Source organism: Hyposmocoma kahamanoa, unplaced genomic scaffold (genome assembly GCF_003589595.1).
Source record: "Hyposmocoma kahamanoa isolate Upper Pololo Valley unplaced genomic scaffold, ASM358959v1 95, whole genome shotgun sequence".
Lineage (NCBI taxonomy): Eukaryota > Metazoa > Arthropoda > Insecta > Lepidoptera > Cosmopterigidae > Hyposmocoma > Hyposmocoma kahamanoa.
The window spans coordinates 8617187-8629331 of NW_020654972.1; the positions used below are offsets into that span (position 1 = coordinate 8617187).

General features: G+C 37.5%; 1 protein-coding gene across 5 annotated transcripts in view; it reads right to left on the reverse strand.

Moving 5' to 3' along the window:
- LOC113238278 (MAGUK p55 subfamily member 5) overlaps nt 1–12145 on the reverse strand; it is a 197199-nt gene that overhangs the window by 163346 nt on the left and 21708 nt on the right. For all 5 annotated transcript variants that reach the window (XM_026475109.1, XM_026475104.1, XM_026475107.1 and 2 more), the window contains one exon: nt 911–1044. In XM_026475109.1, coding sequence (XP_026330894.1) covers nt 911–1044 — 134 coding nt within the window. The remainder of the gene's footprint in view (nt 1–910; nt 1045–12145) is intronic.

Below are 12145 nucleotides of genomic sequence, written 5' to 3' on the forward strand. Positions count from 1 at the left end.
CTTTACTAAATTACAGATGTTCTTTATACCTAATATTCATTACTGAATGTGGCATTTAATGCTAAGGAAATAAGACGCATACTTAAGACAGAAGTGAAATTAACTGCCGACATTATTCAGTTAATATTTCGGCAAGAGATGTAATAAAAAGTTTCTACATTTCTACGACAAAATCACAGTACTGCGCTTCATTAAATGAAGCTGACCATGAAGTCACGTCTAATTCAAACCATGTCGTCGCAAATGGCCGACTGCGCTCGCGCAAAATATGAAAGCAAGGCAAATTGCTGCGGGTATCGGTCACTGTTAGCAATTGACGAACTGTTACTATTGAACAGATCTATCTTAGGTTTTTTTGGATCTGTATTACCTTGGAACATTTGTTACTATAGTCTGTAAGCCTTGGCCGATCACAAATATGATTGAGAATAAAATACGTGGAAGAGAGTACGAAATGTATTTACAGCAATTTGCAACAACAAATACATATTGCTACAAACATTCTCGCATTTGAACATCTTCATATTCCTGGTAGAATACATCCGAATGGGTATCAAAGTCGGTGTTATCAAAGATTGATACTAATTTATATGCGCAGCGGACAAAGTTATAAATGCTTGTCCCCAACATTGAGTCACTAAGGCAGGCCAACAAAACGGAATAAAAATATTAAGTGTACTTGTGTTTCTTCTAATAAAAATGGAAGTAAATTAGTTTGCTACTCCGCGAACCCAGCGAAGATTAAATCGTGCAAAATAGCTGCGCTTGTGTTGAATATTCTTTCATGCAGTTAATTATCCCACCCTCCCTCAGGCGTTACTTTGCGGTAGTCCATGTACCGCAAAGTAACGCCTGAATCGATTAATTACTTGTGTTTCTTCTGTTACAATTAATGAGAACAAATGTTCACCTCTACAGAGAGCTTGGACATATCCACAGGGGTGATCCGCTTGAGCGCTGACAGCCGCTGCAACCGCTGCCGGGCCTGCTCCTCCACCGCGATGAGAAATGCATCCTGAACGATGTTGTGTCCGATGTCTGATACTGCGGAGAAACAAATATTATGAGCATGGCTATACAAATGGATAGAAACCTAGATAATTTGATCAATTAGTTTTTTAATTGTGTCGCGGGAAGTACCTGTTTCTAATGTGGGTAAGAGTGGGAATGCAGATGAAACTACAGGGACCAATTTGATGGGCGCACTCGCAGTGCCCCTCAAATCTTTGCGATTTTAAAGCTCTGTGTGGCGCTGCAACTGTTATGCTCATTCTTTAACTGCTGGGATTTTCAGACAAAATTGTTGTACCTATCGTCAAAGGTAACACAACATTCTAATCCCAATTCTAAATTCATGGTCTGTATTTTTTAAATCCTCTAAATACCTCGCAAATCGATAAATTGGTAGAAATTTATAAAAAAAATGCCAATTAACAAAAAGTGTGTCAAATCCCATTACCTCGCATAATTATCGTTGAGTTATAGTAATTCCGTGACGGGTTATATAAACAACATGACAATGAGTAAACGTCTTTGTTATTTTAATTGTGATGACTGAACGGAACGCAACTAGGGACATCGTTTTTTGAGAATTCTTAAACAATCAATGTTCGTTCTTCGTGAGAGTTCATTGAGAAGTTATTGTCTTGACATATTTGGCTTTTCAGTGAACTGTATTTCAATCAACATCATGTGGAACCTTTTTTTTAATTAGGTACATGGGCTTGCTCTTGACCACTACCTAGCCCTGGAGCAAAGATAGGGTCCTATTCAGTCACACCTTAAATATACTCGGATTGTATATGCTCGGAAACTTAGTCGCAGGCAGGGAATTCCATTCTTGGGAAGCGCGTATAATAAAAAATGAAGAACAGCACTCAGTGCATACTGAAGTGAATATCTACCAAATAAGGATTTAAGAGCGCTGCTGGCGCTGGTGGAGTGTAATGTAGATTTCGCTTGGAATATTCTGAAGATTATAACGTAGCCAGGAGAGTAGTTAGGCAGAGTGGTAGTCTCCGCAGCCTCCGTACTCTTGCTTAGTAAGTTTAACATTCAGAACTCAAAAGGGTAAAGAACTAGTGGTAATACATCCAGTTTTATAAATATTTATTCTAGTTTTAACAACGTACAAATAACGTGTTCGCTGCCGCGATCTGGCAGGGAGTGACCACAGATTATATATATACTAGGGAGTGACGACGAAACGTAATCAAATTAAGAATGCGAGGCAAAAGAGCTATGGACAATTCAAAATTTAAACTTAAATACGAGTGGCCAGGAACCGGAGAAAGGCGATAAAAAGGTAGGACGACGATGTAAGGTCACACCGTTACAAGGATATATCCTGTTGTATCTCTGGAAGTTCGATAGGCGGAATAAGCTGGTGGAGTCACCAGAGCATACAAAGACTTTGATCATAGTTCTCCTCTGTGATCCAGAGGGGGAAGTCCTGCAGTAAGAAGAGTAAACGACATCATCAAAGCCGCGGACCGTAGAATGATATGATTACCGCAAGACCATGGTGAATCGCTGTCTATAACCAACAGTGGGTGAAGACAGGCTAGAGATGATGATGATGCGATCTAGAAAAACATCCGTGCCAGATGCAATCAAACAGATTTATTAAGCTTTTCCAGCATTCATTTTCGCAATAGGTTTATTTCACCGCCAAAGAAACTATTGTCTATATCGTACCCTTGGGTTTTCGCGATTGCTACCACATTTCACATGAAACATTTTTCGGATCTAAAATGGTGTACATTTTCAAACAAACCAACGTTTCAGGTTCTTTGCAGGCCTCATGTCAATTGGAAATTTTATTTATTTGATTATAGACGAGCAGCTTTCGCTGGTATATCTACATCACATAGTGTTGAAATTTTATATCGTTTGTTATAGATTCAGTTCACTTTTTTAGCACTAATTCACTCTTTCGTAACCAATTGTCGATATTGTTTTTGAAGGCAAAGAGACAGCAAAAACAACGTATTCCGGTAGCAAGCAAATATGCACCGCTTTGTTGCTGAAAAAATTGTGCGTAGCAGGTGTTTCGGAAGGAGCACGAACTAATTTGAGATGGTGATTTAAAGATGTTTTGTATGTTTGGTGGATCATACTGACACGTAAGTCTCGATGTTAGGTTAAAAGTCTCCAATATTAACTATTTACAAAGATAATCGTTGTGGAATATCAGGAAACCATTTCCTTTGCTTTAATTCTTGGATTCCTATATCAAGCACTAATTTTTCACTTGAATCAAGAAAGGAGCCTCTCCGTAAGAAGTACTATATAACAATCAGCGAGAACATTACACCGATTGACAAACCCTTTCACCAAGTTCGCAAACATAACGCATAATTCTGGATCGCAAGTCTATGCCATTGATACGATAAGAAGAAGACATGTCACTAATGAGTGCGTGTCTCGAAGAAATAGAAAAACCATTAAAGACGTGTGAAGTTCCCCAACCCACCTCGCGCCAGTGTTACCTTTATACACGTACCTACCAAAACTAACATTCGAAACCTCTTCGAGTATCAAATATCCAAGTCATTCATATCTTAAATTACAAGTTCCTACAATGCGGATAAACCGGTTGTAAGGCAGACAATTTCGCACAGACATTGTAGGTAACTCAATTTGATATTGAGGTATACAATGTTGCAAAAGTCATTGTTGAAATGATACAGAAATGACGACAAAGGAAACATTTTGAATACCTATATCGAACGAACTTTATACTTCACAAGTCCAATTATTTCTGAATATTAATTACATGACTGTATTTACTTATACCATGCCCTGACACCTGCACGATTGAGGATGTAATCGCGGGTACTGTACGGGCATTCAGCGTGGCCAACTTCGGAGTCGCCATAATAGCGTATGCGGCCGAATCGATAAGAATAAAAAATATATGGAATCATATATTGATAACGATATCTCAAATTATTGAAATATCTCACCTCGTAGATACTAAACTAAAAATATCTTCAGGAATACACAAGTCCATCAAATTAATAACAAACAATAAGTACAAATTTCAGTAGAAGTAGAGCCCCTTGTTAAAGAGTTCGTCCAGGAAAGTACCTACCTTACCTACCGCCGAGCAGCAATGTGAGCATTACTGCGATTCGGTATTGAAAGGTAAGGGTTCTGGTTAAATTACAGGCACTTACATGGGACTTGTCAAGTTATGTCATACTGAAGTGAATATCTACCAAATAAGGATGTAAGAGCGCTGCTGGCGCTGGTGGAGTGTAATGTAGATTTCGCTTGGAATATTCTGAAGATTATGACGTAGCCAGGAGAGTAGTTAGGCAGAATGGTAGTCTCCGCAGCTAGCGCGCCTCCGTACTCTTGCTTAGTAAGTTTAACATTCAGAATTCAAAAGGGTAAAGAACTAGTGGTACTGCGATTCGGTATTGAAAGGTTAGGGTTCTGGTTAAATTACAGGCACTTACAAAGGACTTGCCAAGTTATGTCACAAGCTGACAGGCGCAGTGGCCGTGGCCCTAATTAAAGCTCTAAGTGGCACTGCAAGTCTTATGGATAGGCTTGTCGCTTATCAACAAGTTCACGTCTAGTATGTCCCGTTACTTGGTATTATATAAAAAAAAAACTTCTTACCTATTTGTATCTTTTTTTAATAATATCAAGTGACGAACAAGTCGTGCGCCTGATGGTAAGGGACACGCCTGTCCATAACAGTTGCAGTACCACTCAGAGCTTTAAATCGAAAAGATCTGAGGGGCACTGCCACTGCGCCCGTCACCTTGAGACATAAGTTGACAAGTCCCATGTGCCTGTAATTTGACCAGTTGGAGTAATGCTAACATTACAGCTTGGCGGCAGAAATAGGTAAGGTGGCAGTACTTCCCTGGACGAACTCTTTCACAAGGAGCTCTACTGTTACTAAACTTCCAATGTGAGCATTAATGCGTTCCGATTTTAATGGGTTAATGTACTGGTGAAACTGGAGACACTTGAAACTTTATGTCACATCACAGTGTATTGGGCGCAGTGACAATACCGCTGACATACTTGCGATTTAAAAAAGCTTTGAGTGACACCGCAACTTGTAATTAGCCATACCTACGGTAGCTTGACAACCCTCTTAATCCTGAACATGTAAAACCAGAAACAATTTGTACTTTATAAAAGTTTGTTTCCTAAATTGGTTCCACAAGGGACCATGCTTGGCTCTCTCTACGCAAACATAAGCGCACAGTCCTTAATTGCGGACTCTTCCCAATTGTATAATAACTTTATTCTATAATTGGAAAAGTCCGCCCACATTAACTGAAATCGACTCTTGTTATATTTATAATTGAAAATTAGCTTGTATTGTTGAGCCTACACATCCTTTTCTTTAATATATAGAAATATAAAAAATGTAGCCATTGTTCTGAATTTGTATTATAGTTATGATGGCCGTTTTGACGTTTGTCCGCTCATCAAGTTTCGTATTAATTCATAACTACGTTGAAGGAGCTAATTGCTGTTTATTGTTGTCAACAGTGACGTGCAGTAAAATTGTAGAATTTTATTTTAAAACACAACTCGTTTTTGAAATTAGTTTTACGAAATTCGAAATTTTTTAAAATGAAATCTAATACGATCGTCACAAAATTCTACGAACGAGTTGATAACTTTTTATGATTAAATATTGAGAGTAATAAAATTTCACGTATACGTAATTTATTTCACGAAGTTCGTTTTAATTTTAATATAATTTTCATGTGATTAAAGTACTTTTGATATGTATGATTACTAGTGGCCTTATATTATACTAAGAGCCTGTACACACGGTATATATTATACGCGCCGATGATGCGTGTATTACGTGCGTTTTCGGCGCCGTAAACGCGCGTCGTCTGCGTATATACGCGTCGTAGACGCTCTGTAACGAATCGATTCAGATGCGCGCAAACATCGCGTTCCAAGCAAGAAGCATATATATATTCCACTGGAGGTTACACTTAGAATTTCATGTAACTATTAACAAAACTAAGATTATATCTATCTCTTACCACGATACATACGCGCGATTATCTCGACCAATAAGACCCGGTTTTAAATAGATCTTTATATACCGGTTTTCATAGTGTTGCCTTCTCTGAGGTCGGTTCGATCCCCGGTCGGGTCAATGTAGAAAACCAACTGTTCTACATTGTCTCGGGTCTGGGTGTTTGTGGTACCGTCGTTGTTTCCAATTTCCATAACACAAGTGTTATAGTTACTTACTTTGCGATCGGAGCAACGTAAATGTTGTTGTCTAATATTTATTATTATGATAATACTCCCAACAATGCGAAATGTAAAGTACGGAATCAATCCCCTGAGAGCTTTAAAGCCAAATCAATGTTATCAAAGTCATCGTAATTCTAAATTGATAGTAGGTAATTTGAGCAAACATAATAGTGTACTGAGATCCGTGATTTCATTGAATGCCCACCACACCCTTTCATTGTGTTATAAACTTGACGCATGTTTTTTTTACTCATATCAATCTATCAGACAGTCTGTATAGAATGCATTTACCTCTAGCTCTATATGGACTTCCTACGAGAAGATTATCATCATGACGATTTAGCGGGATTTTATACTTACCTGTATTTTTAACCGAGTTCACAAAAGGAGGAGGTTCTCAATTCGTCAGCTTTTTTGTGTGCATGTTACGCGATTATTATAATTTTTTATTGGAGGGTACCTCAGTGTTGGTCCCATTTAAATTTGAAAAGAATATTCTAACTCTAAGGGTGGCAAAGTAAGGGATGAATCCGGTTACTTCAATAAAACTTGGCAAATAGATGAAATTTCATGAACTTTTGAAGTCGTTTTTTATACAAAAAAGTATAATGTTTAACAAAACGCAGATGTCGCGATCTCGCGATCTTTTTTTATTGTTATGATATCAAGTGACGGAAAGAACTAGGCATTGGTAAGCGACACGCCTACCCTTAAGTATAATTACGACAGAGTTAACAAGTCCCACATGTCTGTAGTTTCACCTGCACCTTTACCCTTCAAAACCGGAATTACCGCTTGGTGACCAAAATAGTCACGATGACAGCAATTCCCTGGACGAACTCTTTCACAGTGAAACATAGATACCCTTTAATCTAACTATTATTAATAAAGGATCCGTGTGGCCAAAAATCCTCATAGGGAGTCTAATGGACCGACGGAAATGTTTCACTTACATCAACAGTAAAATAGCCACCGCATTTCAATTTACTCCAATTGGTGCAACGCAATAAAACATTGCCGTTTTGGTAAACTTTCTTCTTGTGATATTTTCATCCGTCGCAAAATATTACTTTACATTTTTATGTCACATTTTTAATGAAATTACCATTTTCGGACATTATTTAGGTACTTATTATTATTATCCTTACAGCACAGAAAGATTGTTGTGTCCATAGACAGTCATCTACACTAATGTCATTTTATTGATGCTATTGTATTTCTAGCCAATCGTTACCTAAGCCAAAAATTTAAGTTATCTATGAAAACGACAAGAAAACCAGAAAACCCGATCGCTACAATAACTAATTAATTTTTCGCTATCGCTACAATTAGTAAGTCAATGTTTTTGTAGTATTAGTTTAGTGCGCCTGAGACGCACTCCCTGGGCTCCGCATAATACCAGCGACGTGGTTGTTCTCAGCCACGGCACATGCTGAGCGGTGCCCATTCAGTATCAGTAATTTTAGTTTTAATTTATGTTTATGTACATACAATTTAAGGGTACTGCATAAATGTTTCTTTCTTCTTCTTTCTTCTTTAATTATTTATTGTCGCAATGTGATTGCAACTTTACATACATTTAACTTAGGGGATCACAAAGATCCCCTGGGGGATTGGGATAAAGGATCCTGGTGGACTCAACGGTGAGCTTTTAGTTTAGTACTTTAGTTAGTTTGATTTTAATATCACTTTGACGGTGATGTGTCGGTACCGTTCCAAATTCCGCCTCATACTTACTATTACACGTTATGCAATTGATTGTACACTCGCAGACGACACTACAACGCACGTGGTCAATTTTTATAATGGCAAACGGCTGATTATTTAACTTTTAACCACACCTTGACGGAATCATGAAGTCAATTATTATAATGTATGCCTGATCTGTATGTATAATCATGTTTTTCATTGTAAGTGAGAAGAGCATAATTCATATTCTATCAAGGTGTCGATTCGCCACTCCTCGAGGCTTTGCCATGACTCACGGACAGTCACTGCACAAAATTACTTGTCACTATTTAACTTGAATTGTTGATCACGTTAAACTATAGTTTAATGTCATCTGTTTCAACCTCAACTCGTTGGTTTGTTTGAAAAAACAAATATACGCGATTTAAATCCGGAAAAATAGTTTTATTTCCAACACATATCACATACGTTGCTCTGATCCCAACGTAAGTAGCTAAAGCACTTGTGTTATGGAAATCGGAAACAACGACTGTACCATGGTTAAATGGTTTGATTGATACTGCTAACGCACAACCTGCGTTCTTGCTGCCGCACCAAAACACTGCATAATTAAGGACTATTACCCTATCACTTCTACATTGTTCAAGATACCTACGTAATCGCAACGTAATCCTGACTGCTCTCGATTGCACCATTGTACACAGTGACGCCTGCGCGTGGTGATTTGAAATTTGCCATTGTCCTAGACGTGCTAATTGCTGTCGTACTAGACCGACGTATTGTCAGATTGTTCGTATTCTTTTATGTATCGACTTAGTCAGCATTTTTAAAAGTAATTATTTAAAAGGTTTGTTTAAAAATACTTCTTTGTTATAATTATTAATACAAAGATCGAACACTCAGAAAAAACACTCAGAAAAAATTCCTTCGATCCGGTCGGATTCGAACCGACGTCTTCTTGCATACCGTGCCAGACGCTATACCAACTAAGCCACAGAACGAACCAACGGACCTCACGAATTTTTCTATGTGCTTGAGTCGTGTCTTTGTACTTGGTCTTTCAACGACTTTTTAGTCGTAGCGCCATCTATGAGAAATCTATTACAGATTTATCACCCAGTTAGTACCTTTACAGCTACCAGTCCTGGCGAGAGATGTCGCTATTCACTGTATTAATTAAATTTTTATTGAATTGATATTCATTTTTTTTTGTGCACTGCACCGCACTTTTTCATACGAATGAACCAACTTTGAAAACATTTATGCCACTCCTCCGTGACAATCTCTGAAACATATTTTTCATACTCTTCGACAGCCTCGTCAGGTGATCAAAAAACGTTCGTAAAGTCGTAGAAAATCATACTACGAAAATTTTCACGGTTAAATCCATGGTGATGTAGACAAACAATTTCTAAAATGACGCCACATTGTAAAAAGCGGAATGGAAAGTGTAGTCATAGACGTTTGGAAGAGGGCCTATGTAACGCCAGTATTCAAAAAAGGTGACAAAGCTAATGTGTCTAACTATAGACAAATCTTTAAACTGTGCATCATCTCCAAGGTCCTCGAGAAAATCGTTTACAACCGAGTTTATACCGCTTTAAATCATTCGTTTTGCCCATATCAGCATGTTTTTTTCAAGAGACGCTCCACTGTATCTAACCAGGCTTTATTTAATAGTTTTCTTACCAATGGAATGGTCACAGGAGGGCAAGTAGATATTATTTATACTGATTACAGCAAAGCGTTCGACAAAATCAATCATGAGACACTAATTTTGAAGCTTGCGCACAACGGTATCTGTGGGGATCTTCTCAGATGGCTTTCGTCTTACATTGACAGCAGATCCCAGGTAGTAGCAGTCAGTTAACATATATCTAGTTGGGTTAAGGTCTCTAGTGGTGTTCCTCAAGGTTCGCTGCTTGGTCCACTATTATTTGTTATTTTTATTAGCGACATTAACCTATGTTTGAAGCATTCACATCTACTTTACTTTGCGGATGACATGAAAATATTTGCCCATGTGAAGTCACGAGACGAAGCGGTGGAGTTGCAGTCGGATTTGGATAGGCTAGAAGCGTGCTGTCAGGTTAATGATCTGGATCTTAATCCATCAAAGTGTTGTTTGGTTACTTTCAGTCGCAAACGCAACTCTGTATCATTTATTTATTCTCTCAAAGGCGTGGTACTACAAAACCAATCTACTGTACGAGATCTGGGAGTTCTACATGACTCTAAATTAGTCAAATCAGTTTTCGACTCGCATATTGATAGTATAGCGACTAAGGCCTCTAGGTCACTGGGTTTTATTATGCGGTGTGCCAAAGATTTTGCACAGGTGAAAGCTTTAAAAATACTGTATTGCTCATTTGTCCACAGCACTTTAGAGTATGCCAGCCAAATTTTGAATCCACGTTATCACATGTATATCTCGCGGCTAGAAAATATACAGAAAAAGTTTATTCGTTACAATTCTGCCAATTATTTTAATCTCTGTAACAAGCATTATCTCTTACCACTTGAAATGCGTCGTGATATTAGTGGCATAATGTTTTTAATGAAAATAGCATCAGGTTCAATTGATTATCCGGAATTATTATCACAAATATCACTTAGAGTTCCCTGTAAATCCTGCCCCCGGCTCATACTAATTATAGGCAAAATGAGTTTATGTGGCGTGCAAGCATTGACTTACAATTATATGGACGTCGGGTCCGCGCTAAAAAGTGTCCGAACTTATAGGGCGTTAAAATCGTATACAGAGCGTCATTCACGCTTTAGTCTTCGTTTGTTCGACTGACAGCGAAGCAAGCAAAATTAGACAGTACTGCGATGACATTACAATTTAAATTCAACGTTTTAGCTTTTTCATATTCCTTTACATGTCACTACGTTTAAATAGGTTGACTTGGGACATTTTTTTCGTGGTTTTTGTATTAGACCCGTCGTCCATGTATTTGTAAGTCAATAATTTTAACATTCTATGTACTTCCTTTGATCTGGATCTTTTCAATACGAGTGCGATTTCGGCGAGGAGAGCACTGAGTGAGCGTTTCTTTGACTCATAGTGAGGCTTGCAAATGCGTTTGTAGTTTTATGGTTTACATATGAAGTTATGTTTCTAGCGATAGGTTAGTTACTCGTAAATTGTGCATTCCTATATTATGTTTCTATTTGTGAGGATCTGTAATTGGCTCTCAGTTGTTACTATTATTATATAAGTTAGTTTTAAGTTGTTGGTCTTCCTTTAAGATAAATAAATAAATAAAAACAAGTGACAGTCAGATGAAACAAACTGTATTCCATAGCCAAAGAGTTCCATTTTCCAATGTTCTAATTACTTTTTATATATTGTTTATGTAACTGACCAGTTCCGGAAATTTATAGTGCGCCCTATATATAAGGTTACTTGGAAAGAAATTGCTATACTAGTTAGGCCGCCTGTTATATTACCCTATTCTTATATTACTGTTCTGTGTTATCATTATAATTTTCAACCTCATACCCTGATGACATTCCAAAAGTGCTTGTATCACATGAAAATCATAACTATAACACGATATACTTGAAATAATACCAAATTTTACAACTTTCTTACATGAAAAACTTATTGACTAATTTGGTTCGTAGAATCTTTAAAACGCTCTACTGAAAAGTTGTCATTTTGCAGATATGACCTTATTACGACACGGGTGCGGCATGCAATATAATATATTGCATTTTTACTTTGTTATGGGTTCTATATTTTTAACGGACTTCAAAAAAAGGAGGACTTCCTCAATTCGACAGTATTTTTTGTTTTTTTTTTTCTTGGAAAAAGGGTACCTCAGTATTGGTCCCATTTAAATTTGAAGAAAATATTCCACCCCTAAGGGTGGCAAACTAAATAACTATGAATCTGGTTTCGCGCACTTTCCGGCAACCGATTGTTGTTTTTTTAGTTTCAGTTTGTAAGTATGTTTTTATAAGCAAAATTTAAAGTCGTTTCCATTTTTCCTATTCAATACTACGCCTCGTGTTTTTGTAGGACATAAAAAAAATGTTTTACAAACTATTCTTATTATACGGTATCTAAGCGAACCAAAGTGTCAAGCTTCATGTGCGCTTCACTGTACCATACAACACCTTCCTGCCTTCCTTCATTCATTCCATTCATTCCTTAGCACTTGCTTTCCTCAACACTTGAAACACATTTTAATAA